The sequence below is a fragment of the Sinohyriopsis cumingii genome, chromosome 2, assembly GCF_028554795.1.
Source record: "Sinohyriopsis cumingii isolate HCF-2022 chromosome 2, ASM2855479v2, whole genome shotgun sequence".
Lineage (NCBI taxonomy): Eukaryota > Metazoa > Mollusca > Bivalvia > Unionida > Unionidae > Sinohyriopsis > Sinohyriopsis cumingii.
This window is the reverse complement of record NC_142962.1, coordinates 125,717,715-125,735,117: the sequence shown is the minus strand read 5'-3', so window position 1 is coordinate 125,735,117 and position 17,403 is coordinate 125,717,715. Positions and strand designations below refer to the sequence as shown.

Sequence of the window (17,403 nt, the reverse complement as noted above, 5' to 3'; positions counted from 1 at the left end):
CTAAATCTGTTTTTGTAAAACACACACATATCCACTTTAGGGACAATAAGTCTAAATCCAGATTGTCTGAAATTCTGATAAAGTTTGCAAAAATGATTCCAATGACCAATAATTATAATCAGGTCAACCTGATATGCATATAAACAAATATATCAAGTCTAATATGCATAATCATACAGAACAAAGGTTCTGTATAAATTTTTAAAGTCAAGAGAAACCATTAAAAAATCAAAATAAAATAGATTTGTCTTTCTAAAATATATCCACCCACAAAGCTGACCCCAAAAAATTAAGAAAATGCTGAAGATAAAAAGAATGAAATGAGGAAAATTTAAAGAGTTCACCTAGTTATACATACAAAAATACTTACCAAATTTTATTTGTCTCCTTCACGTGGTTTTTGCTCAAACGTGCTAACATGTTTTTTTTAAGTATAAAAAGTTCTAACGTGTGTGAACAAAATGAAAACAGCTATAAAGACACAAAAAGTAAAAAAGATCATCAATATATAAACACAAATATGCCTACCTAATTTCACTTGCTAACTGCATGGTTTTTGCTCAACTGCGCTGACAAGATCTTTGTCCAAAAGTTCTAAGAGTTCAAACATATGTACAAAAATTTTTTTTTGATGCAATGACCTGAAAATCTAACCAGATCTTCTACTCATCACCATGAGAAAGTGTAAACATTTTCACAGCTAAGTCCAACAGTTTTTGTGACATCATGCTGAACTGGTTGAGGGATGGGCATATGGACTTTAGGATATAGAGACATCATATGAGTGAGATCAGATAAAATAATATGCCATAATATGTGGATGCATACAAACCGTTCAAATACCATTTTACAAAATTAATCATCTGTATAGAGAAACATTCCAACTACATTGAATTTGTCTAGATCTAGACTTTTTTGCCTTGGTTTTCATTGAAAAAAATCTAAGTAAAAAAAGTGAAGAAAAAAAACTAATGAACATGAGACCCAAAAAGGACTGATATCATTCACCTAGCTGACAAAACTTAACAGTTGACCATTCAGTAAGCTGACTTGTGCATTAGTGTAACAACATAACCATACGTAAATTATCCCCAAACTTTCATGTAAATTTTACCTATTTTAGACAACGGCATAATTAAAACGTGTATCTCTAGCTTACAATTAAATTGACTTTGACATATTACCGTGACCTTGAAAAATAAAAGTGATAAAACTAACAAGACTAAACCTTAAGTCATGATATATAAGCATACCAAGTTATATCACACAAACACTATCTTGGAGAGTTTCAGAATCACAGCCCCAACATAAAAAAGTAAATGTTGACCTTGACCTTAACTTTAACAATGGATGATTGACAGAATATACCTTTGAGTAACAGTGCATTAAGTTTCACATCATTATGTTTAATAGTTTTAGATTTACACCCTGGATGTAAAAAATTTCTTATGTTGGACCTGTAACCTGAACTAAGGAGAAGGTACAGATTTCAGCCTATTCCTGGACCTTTTCTTTGTGAGAGTGGTATAACAAAGCATGACAACAAAATACTCCTTCATTATGCTCCAAACAAGCTGGATCAGAAATACATGTGGTATAGTTGCTGGCCTTTAAAAAACATTTATCTTATTAGCTGATACATGGTGTATGACTGCAGCAAATACCTTTCATTAAAGTGAAGATTGCGTACATCCTTCCCTACAAGAAAGACAGCATCTAGAACGTGGAGTGTTGTCATCTTTCTCTGACCTGTGCCCTGTAAATAAAAATACCAGCCAAATAGGCAAACACACCATAACCATTCTTAAGCAAAAAACATCTCCACTTTCAATGCTGATTAATTCTAACCATATATTTTAGATCTAGATAAAAGTGTCTATAGCTGAACCATACAAATGAACTGACATTTTCAGTAGGTCATTCCTGTCAGTCCACCAACATCACAGTACATGTAATTCTTCTCGTGGTAGGGCAAAAATAACATTTTAAAGGCCATCTACTGCAAATACCATTTTAAAGTTGAAATCAACCATTTTTGAAAGTTAAATGATAACAAATTTGTGAACAAATATAAAAAATGGTATTTTTAGGTGTTTTATCCCCACACTACAGACATCAGATTTAAGTAGCCTTCTGGGAACTTGAAATGCTCCACCAGTGCAGTGATTCATGTTGAGACATTGGACTTAGAATTGTTTAAAACCTAACATGTATAACACAACAAGCTATAAATTGATTAAATTGTTTCTATAATTTAGATAGTTCAAAGCCAAAGACATGTTAGGTTTTGGGTGTTATAAGCAATAAAGAGGTAAAAAGTAGTTTATGATGGCTTTTGAGTCTCCGAGTTAAAAAAACAAACTTGGCAGACCTTTAGTGGAGGTGGGATAAAAAGGAGAGACCAACCAAAATGTGATTTCAGCAGAAACACTTCAGTACATATTTTGAATTTTTTTGAAGAGGAATATTTAAGGACAGCTCTTTTCTTTTTGGGGCAATTCATGTAAAAATGCAAAAATATGTACCTTTTCCCAGTGCTAAGAAAACACTGAAGAAATATTAAAATTCAGCAAAGCTTGGGAATCAGAGTGGAAGTCTATGCAGGTGCATAGCTAAGGTCCGGTCCTGGGTTTGCACTGCATAGTGTATTTCATGCAAAGTGTGTGGAGGTGCATCACAAAGGTCCTGAGTATTGTTTCATGCAAAGTGTGTGCAGGTGCATCACAAAGGTCTTGAGTATGCATAGTGTGTGTGTTTCATGCAAAGTGTGTGCAGGTGCATCACAAAGGTCTTGAGTATGCATAGTGTGTGTGTTTCATGCAAAGTGTGTGCAGGTGCATCACAAAGGTCTTGAGTATGCATAGTGTGTGTGTTTCATGCAAAGTGTGTGCAGGTGCATCACAAAGGTCTTGAGTATGCATAGTGTGTGTGTTTCATGCAAAGTGTGTGCAGGTGCATCACAAAGGTCTTGAGTATGCATAGTGTGTGTGTTTCATGCAAAGTAGATTTTTAAGAAAGCATACTTTGAAAGAACTTATATCACCTGGCAAATGCAAATGCCATTACATGGTATCAATGATTCTTCTGAAACACACCTACCTTGAAGGTCTGGTTTGAAAATGGGTCCAAAAATGACTAAAGTGGCACCTGAAGAGACTCTGTTACCTAATTTTGTGGCAGAGTATATTTTACTATTCCTTGCTGCAGATCATTTATTAAACTGGTTAAAGTATTTCCAAACTCAGAGATTGCACATAAATTTCATGCCAGCATATAAAGAAAACACAAACTGTCACTCAGGTCCTATCCCCCTGCACTGAGAAAGAAATGTTGAAAATATGTGTAGTTGTCAGAAGGTGGAAGTCATAACTGAAAATACATATTATGGCAAATAAATGCACTTGATTTGTTTTCAATCCCCTTGAAACAAATAAAATTTAATTAGATAAATAATTGAATGGTTTGGAAGCCAATCAGCTAACAAAAATTCTGAAATCTATTGATTGGATGCCCTGGTACTGTCCTATATATGTATGCCATACAATTATCACTGGCAACAAAGAGATAAACTGACTTGTGTGGCACTTGCAAAAGTGGCAAAATTGTAAATTTCAGGTCAACATTGACTTCTGGCTGACACTCAACTAATTTGAAACACAGGATGTGTAAAAAGTCTTGGATTATGGTCACAAATCAGAAGTACACAGAATAAACTATTTATGATAATTTCAGAGTATCAGACTATGATATAACAAAATATTCAGCAAGAGGTGAGTAAACTCTATGAGACCTGATATTTTCAAGGTCTTGCTTGTACAATAATGAAAAAAATTTATCTTTGGTTTGATTTTTACCTTATGTTAATGGCTGTGTGGAAAATGAGCACAGATGATCTAAAATTATATATATATATATATATATATATATATATATATATATATATATATATATATATACTGGATATAATAAAGACATGTTAGTGGTTGTGTGAATATGAATGCAGATATCAGGACAGAAATGACACTTTGTATATAACTTTGGGGGAAGGGACGATAATAGCTGCTATACATCTGTTATCTTTAGGCATTCACTTCATTCCATCCCATGACAACTCCAGTGGCCTAGTGGTTAGAGTGTCTGTCTCAGATGCAAGAGGTCCTGGGTTTGAACCCCAGCCGAGTCATACCAAAGACTTATAAAAATGATAATAACAGCTGCCTCGCTAGGCACTCAGAGTTAAGAGGTTAGTATTAGGACTGGTCGGTCTGGTGTCAGGATAATTAGACTGGGTGGGACATCACTTTAATATGTCTGTGGCATGATGTTCCAGTGCTAGACATCACTATAAACTGTCACACTGCAGACATCGTAGCTATATGACTGAACAATTTTTTAAGCTACGTTAAAAACTCCAAGCAATACATTCCATTCCATTTTATTCAGCCAAGAATGTCACTGCTATCCCCAGCTTGTATTGGGCAACCCAATCTTTGCTGAGTTCCTTCAGTTTCTGCTGAAGAAACTTTACTCCAGAGTTATCCATAACATTGTGCCAGTGAGTTTCACGTTCCCACTGTGATATTTTTTTTGTACAACCTGTTGTGCCCACTCAGTAACCACTGAATCATCAGTAACAGCAGACAGTTGTTGCTGTTGTAGGGTTTAATGCCATTTTTCAGTACAAGATAGGCTATACATGGCGGCCAGTATAAATGGTGGAGGAAAAACCCGGGAAAACCCCAGAAAGAACCACTGACCCATGAGAAGTTACTGGCAAGCTTTCTCACATAACCACATTAGCTGAATCCGAGACTCGAACCCACGCAGACAGAGGTGAGATGGCAGTGATCCGTAACGGTGAGCGCTTTAGACCACTCGGCCACTCGGGGCCCCACAGCAGACATTCCCTTGAGACAAAATATATGCTTATAAACAAAAAGGTTAACTGAATCTGATTTTGGTTGTGTATAAATATTCCATTTACATGTTTACACAGACAGATATCTTGTTATGATGATACATTCAAGGTTTGGTCCTTTGGTTTAAAATATCACAAGGGAAAGATTTCACCATAAAAAAAAGCTCTTTTTCTATGAGCAACTGAGATATTTCATCATACTAAGAGATATGACAAGTATGTTACATTCAATATAGTTATTGTGTTCAGAACCAATTACCTTGCCCAACCATGAAATGTAGTCAAAAATCAGAATTTACAAGTGACCGTTATATAATGATAATACTAATATGTGAAGGAAGAACTGACTTTAGCAAAATGGATATATGGGGGAAAAATACAGCCTTCAAATATTCATATGAAGGCTAGGCTGTGGTATATATATTTGAATATTTCACATACATGCATACATATTTTGTACATATTCCAAATTTACATGCATGCAAAATTCATATCATCTTTTTAGTGATTAATTGATGACTGCCTGACAATTATTGCTGTGTGTAATGTAACCTGTCACTTGAACCTGCTTCAGTTACAAACTTAGTAAGGAATAATGAATAATACACTGCATTTTATTCTCTTCAGAAAGTATTATTTATTAGAATAAGTCAAGGAATTGTCAGATAATGTATCCTTGTATTTTCTTCCCTTTGTTATTCATTCTTGTAAATAAATTTGTTTGCAATCATGCCTTTCTTCAATCACTTGTTTTATCCACACTCAGTCACTCCTCCTAGCTTACCTCCCCTTTTAATTCCTGTACAATTTCTGCTTCAATAAGTGTATCTGCAGGTAATTCCAGTCGAAGGTCATCCATCTTCTTCCAGTTTCCTGAGCTTTTTACAGTCCTTTGGAAAACATGGGTTCTCTGAAGAAACAGTGACAATTACTTTTCGATGTCATTTGCTAATCTCTAGGATGACTTCAACTCATAGCATTTTATGATTGTACACACAACAGTGTCAGAGTAATAGAGCAAAATGCATAATCTTAATATATAAAAAAAGGAACCTGACAGTAGCTTGCTGAAATCAACTTTTGCTGGAGATGAGCAGTATGCCTTAAGATGACTACATCTATCAGGGGCAAATGTATAAAAGAAATGTAAATGAAGAAATGTAATGTTGATCCTTGTTCCCAACTCTTGCCAGCAAAGAATAGCAATCCTCAAAATAAATGCACCAACCATGTTTCATGACTGTACATGAAATAACTTCAGAAAATTTTATTAGCTATAACAGTCTGAAAAACTTTAACCATAAAACATAACTGAAAAAGCTTGCTTCCACTTCCTAAACACACTCTAAACAAAAACCGTACTGTATATATTCACTTATAAGTCAAGTCCAAAATGCAAACAACATTGCATTATGCAACCACTTATTTGGTTCCATGCAGTTTGAAGCTGAAATTGACTTATAAGCAAGTATATAGGGTACATAAACCTCAGGTATACTGTAATATTATATCAAAGTTAACTTTAATACAGTGACTGATGAACAGGTTTTATGACTCTGAAGTACTAAGTATCAATATTCTGAGCATAAATGATGCTGCAATTGCTACTACCACTGGAAAAATGACATCCTAAAGCAGGTGAGTGAATATGAAATTTAAACAACCAATTTATCACTCTTTACAGAGATAACTTAATTGACAGCTGTAATGAAATTCCAGGGTCCTTTGTTAATAGTTTATAATTCATAATAAGTCTACGATAGATTGTTACTAGATTCTGTTGTGGTAACAGTGCATTTGGACTTAAATAACATGAAAATTATTTATGGTGTCACTGTTTGGTATACTGTAAATAAATCATCAATTAATAGTTTTTCTGAGAAGGAAAGAAATGCTTAACTGGAATTCAGTCAGACTTTCCTCTCTTTCCTATCAGGGCCTGTGCAGTCTGTTAGGTGTAATCAATAGAACAAACAGCAGATTTGGGTCTGTGTTGTTTACAGGTGGACCCAACTTATACGTGAACATTGATGATACTTTCATTGGAAATTATGTCTTACCTGATGCAAATAAATCACCTATACACAACAAGAAAAAACACAAGATCACTTTCCAAGCATGCTACTCGGATAAGCCCCTGAAATAATTACAAGCACCAAAAATTTACGGGACACCAAGTTTAGTTATAGTAGATTTTGTTCTACGCTGATTTGTTACAAGCAATACAAAATTGCAATAAACAATGAGTACCAAATCCGTAACTTCTACAAAACTTAGAAATAGACTTTCATGATAAGCAATTTCATTATAGACAAAGTTTATTGTACGTTTTCTATGTGATATCTCTTTAGTAGCAAACCTACCCCAAGCCCAAGAATGTAGATTCTCTCTGAGGCCTTGGCACCCGAGACAATACATCGAAAGTCGTAGGCACACTTGATTTCACGGAGACTATCCAGTGTCAGCTCCTCCACAGAGTGGCTGATGTAATCCTGTTTCTCATCCTGAAGATGGCATAATATACCTAATTAATAAATATTATATGTATTGGAAAATGTGTTATTTTTAGTTCTGGATTTCCTGCTGCTTTAGTATTACCTGTAATACTAATCTTCTGTAATTACCTGTAATACTAATCTCCGTAATTACCTGTAATACTAATCTTCCGTAATTACCTGTAATACTAATCTCCATAATTACCTGTAATACTAATCTTCATAATTACCTGTGATACTAATCTTCCGTAATTACCTGTAATACTAATCTCCGTAATTACCTGTAATACTAATCTCCGTAATTACCTGTAATACTAATCTTCCGTAATTACCTGTAATACTAATCTCTGTAATTACCTGTAATACTAATCTTCATAATTACCTGTGATACTAATCTTCCATAATTACCTGAAATACTAATGTTCCATAATTGCCTGGATTTTGCTCAAAATGATTATTTATAAAACTCAATTTTTCTTTGAGAAAACTATACTACTGAATTTCAAACAATATTCTATTGTTTTTCAAAATGTATTAACTGATGACAAGCAGACTTCATACCTCGAAAACAAATAACACCTAATTAACATGCATTTCTTGTCAAATCAAATCATAAAGTTTATTGTTGTTGTTGTTGTAGGGTCTAACGCCATTTTTCAGCAAACAATAGGCTATACATGGCAGCCAGTATTAATGGTGGAGGAAGGACCTGGGAAAACCCCATATGAACCACTGACCCACGAGAAGCTATTTGCAAGCTTTCTCACATACCCACATTGGCTGAATCCAAGATTTCCAACCTACACAGACAGGTGAGATGGCAGTGATCCATAATGGAGAGCGCTTTAGACCACTTGGCCCCTCTGGGCCCCTCATAAAGTTTGATCCATCTTACAAACGGTAAAAACAGTTAGCAGTTGTAGCTAGTATCTTGTTTTGTTCAGGATCTGGGTCATGGCTCCACATATTTTGCTCCAAAGATGTCATGTCCTGACAGACCTTGACACAAAACACATGGTTTAAGGGACTGATCTAAGGTATTGACACCAGCGCAATCATCCAGTTAAACGGATTTTGTTAAGTCCAGGAAATAAGCTCTGACACTGCTTTTGTCTTGTGTTTTGTAGTTATTAAGTATTTAAACAGATGGAAAAACATGCTGACCATAGTCAACAAAACCTGTATTGATTGTCTGACAAACTGTAAATTAGACCTAGTCACCCTTTTGAATTAAGCTTAGTTGCTAGCTGATGAAAGACCATCACAGAGGAAGAAGAAGCAGCTCCAACCAACACCAGATGCAACCTTCAAGTGCAGCAAGGACCGCCACTCCCATGTTGGGCTACATAGTCACAGCAGATGCTGCACAACCACCAGCCGGGATATCTCTCATGGGTGCAGTTCCATCGTCTCGCGAGACTAACAGATGCCAACACACAAAAGTTGACAACATATCTGTTGATTTTATATAAACAAGACTAGTAGATAACTTTGAACTTTACTTTGTTATGGCATTTATTTGGCAGCTCAACAGAAACACAAAATACACATCAAAGACAAGCTGACATCTGAGAACTCCCATGACCAGTGTCCAGTTATTCATAAATGTGCCAGTGAAACTTTTTATCTACTGGACATGTCCAGCAAATACAGGGCTTTAGGATCTCTGATAAATAGATGTGTATACCCATAATGAAACTCGTAAAATATGATGATAATAATGGCTATAGTAATAATAATAATAATAATGATAAAAAATAAGAGTAACAACAATAATAACAATGTTTTCATCATGGCTATGAAACCAATATTTGAAATTTGATATGAACATCATCTCTGCACACATTCTACTGACAGTCCACAAACAACAGTTGGCATGAATTGCTTAAAACACGAGTACTGTGGAGGGCATATTATATGTCCACCCCAAGGTTAATAGTTATCTATATACACATTATTATTATATGCTCATTTTTTTCCCACATTAACTTTACATTGTCAGAATCGTGCAATATTGCCCGATATTGAACTCGAGTGCCAAGACACATATTGCATTCATGTGCATAAAGGAACTACTTTCTATTGTAAACAAACAATGGACGCAGACGCCAGCACTTTTGATTTATTTTATTTGTCTGTGGATGAAGTAAACCAGCTATTTGAGCCATTTGAAATTAGAGATGCCAAAGTTGACAATGAGAATGAATTCATAGAATCACAAAAGAAACTTTCAACAAAGCAGGCGACTGAATGTGATATCAGAAATGAGCAGCAATGGCTGTATGATGACAAATGTGAGACACACTGCATTGAAAATATAATTCCAGATCATTTAAACACGTATTTAGCTGAGATGTTTATAATGATTCACAAAACCGATGGTCCTGAGTATGAGTCATGCTCTTTAAATTCCATAAGAAACAGCATAGAACGGCATCTTAAGGCTAGCTAAAGGGTATCCTGTCTCTCTTAGAGACTGTCCATTTCAGAAATCAATCGAAGCACTAAATTCTAAAAAAATGCAACTGAAGAAGGCTGGTTTTGGAAGAAATCAAGAGCATCAGAGCCGATAAGCCAAAATGATGAAGAAGCTTTATTTTCAACCAATGAAATGGGCTCTCACACACCAGGTGCTTTGCAATTTTCCCTGTTCTACTTTTTTGAAAAATGTTTGGATTTAGAGGTCGAGATGAGCACAGAAAATTAAAGTTTGGAGATGTATCAATTTTCACAGACTTAATCAGTACAAAATATCTTCAATATGCTGAGAGGGATAGCAAAACCTTTGATGGTACTGGGACGGATGACTACAGATCAACAATACCTCGCATTTTTTCTACTGGAACAACACTGGAGCGAGACCCTGTTCATCTTTACCTGCAATATTTTAAACGAAGGCCCTTGGAAAAGATGGATGCCGACAGCCCCTTTTATTTGACACCAATTCCAATGCAGAAACTGACAGAAACTTCCCAAATATGGTAATTATATTTCTAAAAATTCAATTAATGTCCTTATCTAAAATAAAAATATAAAAAAAGAAAAAATATTTGTAAAAGTTTTTCAGACAATAGAAAGAATAAATGAAAATAAAATTATATCAAAGTAAACAAAAAATATGTGATAATAAATTTTGTACTCTGCGAATACCAAACAATTTTCACAATGAAATGCATCAACCAACCTTGTGAAATTTAAGAAAACAGATTTTTATGAATGTGCATTTAAAAAATAAAAAAAATATATTTTACTGGACAAAATATTAAAAATTGCAGGTATTATCCGAGAACAATGGGGGTTAATCAACTGGGAACTCTGACAAAACGAGCCACAGAAAGGGCAGAAATCCAGGTGAGAATTACCAACCATTCAGTAAGGAAGACTACTGTAACAACCGTGTCAAAAGCTGGTGTCCCTCCAACAAAGATCATGCAAGTGACTGGGCATAAAAAAATGTCATCTATAACTGGTAATAATAATGAGAATAAATCTACTTGCCTTTTTGCATCTTTAATCTCCTCAAAATGTACTTTGTGGACTCTTTCTGGTAATAAGAATTAAGTTGTTTCCCAAATACTGATCCACATCGTGGAAATGTACTGTAATATGTAGGCCTATAATCCAGACTACATTTTTGAAATCAAAATCACATTACAAAGTAGACTGTACTGCACTCCAAAACGAAAAGAATTTGTTGTTCTCTAGAAAACAAAGTTGAATCCAGCATTCCTTGAGAATTTAGATTTAAAAACTTTCATATTTTTCCAGCTTATGATTCCAAATTATTTATGGCAGAACAGAAACAGTTATGCAGCTTGTTGTCAACGCCAGTCCCTCAAATCAAATGTACATCGTGCGGAAAACACCCAAAAGGAGATAATCAGAATTTAGCTGGATTGACAGAACAACTAAATTCCTCCATTCCTGACCAGCTGGGAACTTTGTTCAATGGTGCAGTCATTCATAATGACTTTTTAATTTCAATTTCAAATAGAGCAAAATGGGATTTCTTTTTCAAATGAGTGACTGTGCATGGTATGCTATGAAGTTAAAAGGTTGGTGGGCGGAGCTATGTGCGCATGAATACTGTTATTGTGTATTGAAGAATCTACGGTTGTCAATTTATTTTGGAATAAAGCATAAATCAAACACACTGTTTCTTGTAATGTATTTTATTATTAAGCCTAAGGTAGATAAACAAAAATGAGCATATAATTAAAAGGTTACTGCATTTGTATGGGAAAATATGAAATTGTTTTGTCAGATGGATATACTGCACTCCCAACGTCGTGCAGTATTTCCATCCAAAAAACTCGTTCATATTATCCCATACAAATGCAGTAACCAATAACTATGGCATCATTAAGTCTTCAACAAAACTTACTGTGTGGAAACCATCATTTTTTTAACAAAATTTACTATGACTGGTCTCTGACCTTTAGACCCCAACATCTTCATGTTTTGTAATTACCCTAAGAGCAAGGCATCTGCCAAGTCTGGTCTAGGTCTGTAATGCAGAAGTAATGTTGTTGTTTTTTTCAGTCACACTGACCCTGACCTTCGAAGTCTTTTTACCCCAAAACTGATAGGTTTCTTTCTAGACCCCAAATGTAAAATACTCACAAAGTTTGGTAAAGTGAGATGCTAGAGAACTCAAGGAATTGTGTGACAATGAAATAGGCAATTGATGGACAGATGTATGAGCAGATCTATAGGATGGTCAATGTACAGATGGGCAGATCGACAGGATGGTTGATGTATGGATGGGCAGATCTACAGGACTGACAGATGTATGGATGGGCAGATCTACAGGACTGACAGATGTATGGATGGGCAGATCTACATGGTTGATGTACGGATGGGCAGATCTACAGGATGGTTGATGTATGGATGGGCAGATCTACAGGACTGACAGATGTATGGATGGGAAGATCTACAGGATGGACAGATGTGCAGATGGGCAGATCTACAGGATGGTCAATATACAGATGGTCAGATATACAGGACTGACTGATGTATGGATGGGCAGATCTACAGGATTTACAGATGTATGGATGGGCAGATCTACAGGATTTACAGATGTGCAGATCTAGAGGATGGACAGATGTTTGGATGGGCAGATCTACAGGACTGACAGATGTATGGATGGGCAGATCTACAGGATGGTTGATGTACGGATGAGCAGATCTACAGGACTGACAGATGTATGGATGGGCAGATCTACTGGATGGACAGACGTGCAGATCTACATGATGGACAGATGTATGGCCTGGCAGATCTACAGGACTGACAGATGTATGGATGGGCAGATCTACAGGATGGAGAGATGCGCAGATGGGCAGATCTACAGGATGGTCAATGTATGGATGGGCAGATCCACATGATGGTCAATGTACGGATGGCAGATCTACATGATGGATGGATGTACGGATGGGCAGATCTACAGGGTTGACAGATGTATGGATGGGAAGATCTACAGGGTGGACAGATGTGCAGATCTACAGGCAGATATCACAATAAGCTATACCTTGTGGCATGTGCAAAAAAAAATCCTATGAAACTAAAGACATGGTTCAATCTCAAACTTTACAGTCATTGTTTTAGACACTGAAGTTAAAATCACCAAGCCAATCAATCTTAAAGTAACCATTATCTGCTGCTTTATATTCAGTTTTGACCTGCTGCAATGAAATCTGCTATTAGAATGCTCACAAAATTATAAAGATACACTATGGAGGCCAAAGGTCATAAAGAAATGCAAGAATACTTTGCTAGAACCACTATTTATAGTCAAACCACAATTACCAAAACCATTATCTAAATTTTGGTTAGTCTAAGCCATGACAATGTTCCCTAAACACTTCACATCTCATGAAGTACTACTCTCTGATCAAACACTTCACATCTCATGAAGTACTACTCTCTGATCAAAGACTTCACATCTCATGAAGTACTACTCTCTGATCAAACACTTCACATATCATGAAGTACTACTCTCTGATCAAAGACTTCACATATCAAGAAGTACTACTCTCTGATCAAAGACTTCACATATCATGAAGTACTACTCTCTGATCAAACACTTCACATCTCATGAAGTACATCTCTCTGATCAAACACTTCACATCTCATGAAGTACTACTCTCTGATCAAACACTTCACATCTCATGAAGTACTACTCTCTGATCAAACACTTCACATATCATGAAGTACAACTCTGATCAAACACTTCACATCTCATGAAGTACTACTCTCTGATCAAACACTTCACATCTCATGAAGTACTACTCTCTGATCAAACACTTCACATCTCATGAAGTACAACTCTCTGATCAAACACTTCACATCTCATGAAGTACTACTCTCTGATCAAACACTTCACATCTCATGAAGTACTACTCTCTGATCAAACACTTCACATATCATGAAGTACATCTCTCTGATCAAAGACCACTATTCCTAACATTAAAAAAATACTGTATAACAAGAATGTTTGGCATGGTGGAATTATCTGGTTATCATAATGGGGTCACAAATATTGTTGTTGTTGTTGTTGTTGTGGGGTTTAACACCATTTTTCAGCACGATAGGCTATACATGGCGGCCAGTATTAATGGTGGAGAAAGAACCCAGAAAACCCCGGAAAGAACCACCGACCCACGAGAAGCTACTGGCAAGCTTTCTCACATGCCCACATTGGCTGAATCTTAGACTTGAACCGCCGCAGACAGAGGTGAGATGGCAGTGATCCGTAACGAAGAGTGCTTTAGACCACTCGGCCACTCGGGGCCCCCGGGTCACAAATATAAAATCATGTCAAAATTTACCATTTTAAATAGAAAATGCCACTAAAGTGTAACCAGCAAAAACTAAAATTCCCTATTTTTGAACAAAATCTCAAAATTTTATGTCCAAGGAAAACATGTGCAACAAGGTACATTGCCATTATGCCGCCAGCCTAATCCCCCATGAAAGGTCACCTCTTTTAGAAAAATACCTTTTCATTTAAGGAGGACCACTGGTCAAATCAACAGACCCAATAACATAACTCCCAATTATAGAAAATCCCAATTATACAAACTGATTCATGTCTACCAGAAAGAATCTGGTGAATTATTTCAGTTCCATTGTAACTACTGCGATATACTTTCATCTGCATTCATTTTCAAGCATCAGTGAAAAATGCCATTTTGTCAGGACTTGAATTTATAACTATCATGTCCACAATAGACCATTGTTCATTGGGTCTTTAAATACATGGCAACTTTTGGATCCTACGAAAAGAGCATATTCACTCACAGTAGTAGAGACTGATGATTCTAGAGTGCAGGGAGGGTGAGATATGTGGAGAGTTAGCAAGTACTGTCAGAAACAACAATCTGATACATACACCTATGAGTTCCTCAAACCTTGGCTTAGGATTCTGTTTTGTTGGAGCCTTCCTCAGCTCATCAGGTATCTGTAGGGAAAATGAAATAATGACCCATAATATAAATATATATATATATATATATATATATATATATATATATATATATATATATATATATATATATATATATATATATATATATATATATTACAGGTGAACAATATTCCCAGTATAACAGTTTACCACAGTATTTTTTTCCCATGATATGTACCACAGTACTTTTTCATTATACTGATATGTTGGTAGTTTACATCAGTAAGGCATGCATGGAAATTCCTGAGTAAACTTCTGAATCTCATGATACTAACAGTCATTTTTCATTTTTCATGAGAAACTAATGAGGAAATTCTTTTTTTTCTGCAAAGCAGTTTATCACATATTAATTATGAATATTATAAATATAATTATATTTATGATCCCTTGATCATATGTTTGACACCTGTCATATATGCAACATGGTGGCCAAATGGAATGTTGTGAAAAATATTCAGTCCAAATGCAACTTTTGGAAACTTAAGATTCTGAGGAGGGCAATTGTTTTTTATTTGAAGTTTAAAAAAGTCCAATAAATATTTTCTTAAAGGTCACCTGCCACCTATATTGTACAAACGTCTGATATTATTATAGTTATAAACAAAACACATTGGTTATGTAAGCACACCATAAAAATGTTTAATTAGACTTAAAACTCCGCTTTATAAAATGAAAAAATGATTCAGCAATCTCTGTAAACAATCGGTAGTTTCCGCGTGCCAAAACCGGATATGACGTACATTTATCCCTTCTATTCAACCTAGCCATTCAAGTGCTTAATTTCCCCACGTAAATGTCTTTGTGATATAGCGTATGATCGTGCTTTTGTACTGCAAATATGGTGCACTGTGTTGCATACGGATGTAACCAAAATAGTGATGATGGGGAAAAGGCATTCTTTCTTTTTCCAAAAAACCATGTTTACCAGAAAAACTGTATTTAATCTGTGGGATCGAATAGGGGAGGGATGGGAAAGTTGTATCATTTATGCCAGATTATAGTGAATTTGGCCCGAAGACGATTCGGCCCATCTCGAAATACAATTTGGTGAAACTTAACAATAGTTTGTACGTTCATTTTCTTCAACAAAAGAGTAGATTCAATGTAAGATAGGTTTTAGGGGGGAAAAAACTAAATTTAAATAAACTATTTTGATATGCTTTGAAAGAAAATAATCATACTTCGTAACGTACATATTTATGAGAGAAAACACAAACTGACATATCTTGCTCGTTCTAATTAAAATATTTATATACATTTTTTATGCTAACAAATATATGCAGTTTAAGTCTTCCTGTCAAATTATCAATAATCATTTATAAAACAAAAATACGTAACAGATAATATTCTACATAATGCGTATAGATTTTGCAAAAGATATTGTACAAGAGATATTATAGCAAATATACTTCAGTTGAGGCTTCATGTTGTAACACAGCTGCATACAATACATACTAGATTATACATGAGAGAGAGAGAGAGAAGGGGGAAAGAATAATGTTGAGCATTTTGTCAGTATTTAGTTGCTCCAATATGAAGCTCTTACCAGCTAATTTTATTGTTTTTATTTTTCAAGGTGTCTTAGTGTTTGCGCGAGTAAATTGAAAGCTTGTCATTACTTGTCAATATTGTCAATCATATTTCCTCCATTATTCCGTACAAGTTAGAAAGGAAACAATTCTGTGTTTAATTTGTGCCCCCCCCCCATACACACTCACGGTACAAAATAAATTGATAAACAGACTTGTTTGAAAATAAAATGAAAGAAATTAATATTGCATTGTTATCATATATTCCTTATGTTTTCATTATGCGAAAATGATTTTTTAAAAATATATGTCCACGAACTCCGTATTTGTAGCGGGTGCCGGCTTGCGTATGCATCCTTAGTGTAGTGTGTATCGCTTATGTCAAAAATCAAAATCGCAAATGAGACGAAAGTATCACCCGATTGCTTGAAGGCACCTGCCATTTTCGCATGACAAGTTACTTATTGCAAACTGACCCAGATTGTATTCTATCCAGGTTAACTACAAGTCCGTATTTTGCAAACAAACCACCAAAAAGAAATCATTATTTTAAAATACATTCAATGTGAGTGCAAATGACAAAGTATTCTTAAAGCAAGTTATTATTGTGTATAATATTTGCCCTGCAAAACATGAATTATGATTACATATGGCAAACAAATAGAAGCCCGGGTGATAAACACAGCTGGCATGGAGCAGTAAACTCATTGTTTGAACTTACCGACAGGATATCAAATACATAGGTCATTTTATTACAATGCAAACCAACCCCGGAAAATTAACTTTGGTATCTTTTAGTGTGCCAATTTTTGCTTCTGAAGTTGGCCGACAAAAGGAAGTCAAATTTGGTTCCTTTGGATTCTTTAAGTGTGCCGATTTCTTTCATCTTTTTTTAAAATAAAGTCTGCCAACACAGGGAAGCCAGGATTGATTCTTTTTACCTGTATTAACAGGAATTTTCGAAATAAATTGAAACATGGAACAGTTTTGAAAGCG

General features: G+C 35.3%; 1 protein-coding gene across 1 annotated transcript in view; it reads right to left on the bottom strand.

Annotated features, from left to right (window-relative positions):
- The window catches only part of LOC149805765 (cap-specific mRNA (nucleoside-2'-O-)-methyltransferase 1-like), a 132,849-nt gene that overhangs the window by 21,028 nt on the left and 94,418 nt on the right, over nucleotides 1–17,403 (bottom strand). The window contains exons 15-18 of the mRNA XM_089950438.1: nucleotides 14,804–14,872; nucleotides 7,282–7,422; nucleotides 5,703–5,828; nucleotides 1,665–1,756 (exon numbers count right to left, since the gene is read on the bottom strand). Of these exons, the coding sequence (XP_089806564.1) occupies nucleotides 1,665–1,756; nucleotides 5,703–5,828; nucleotides 7,282–7,422; nucleotides 14,804–14,872 (428 nt within the window). The remainder of the gene's footprint in view (nucleotides 1–1,664; nucleotides 1,757–5,702; nucleotides 5,829–7,281; nucleotides 7,423–14,803; nucleotides 14,873–17,403) is intronic.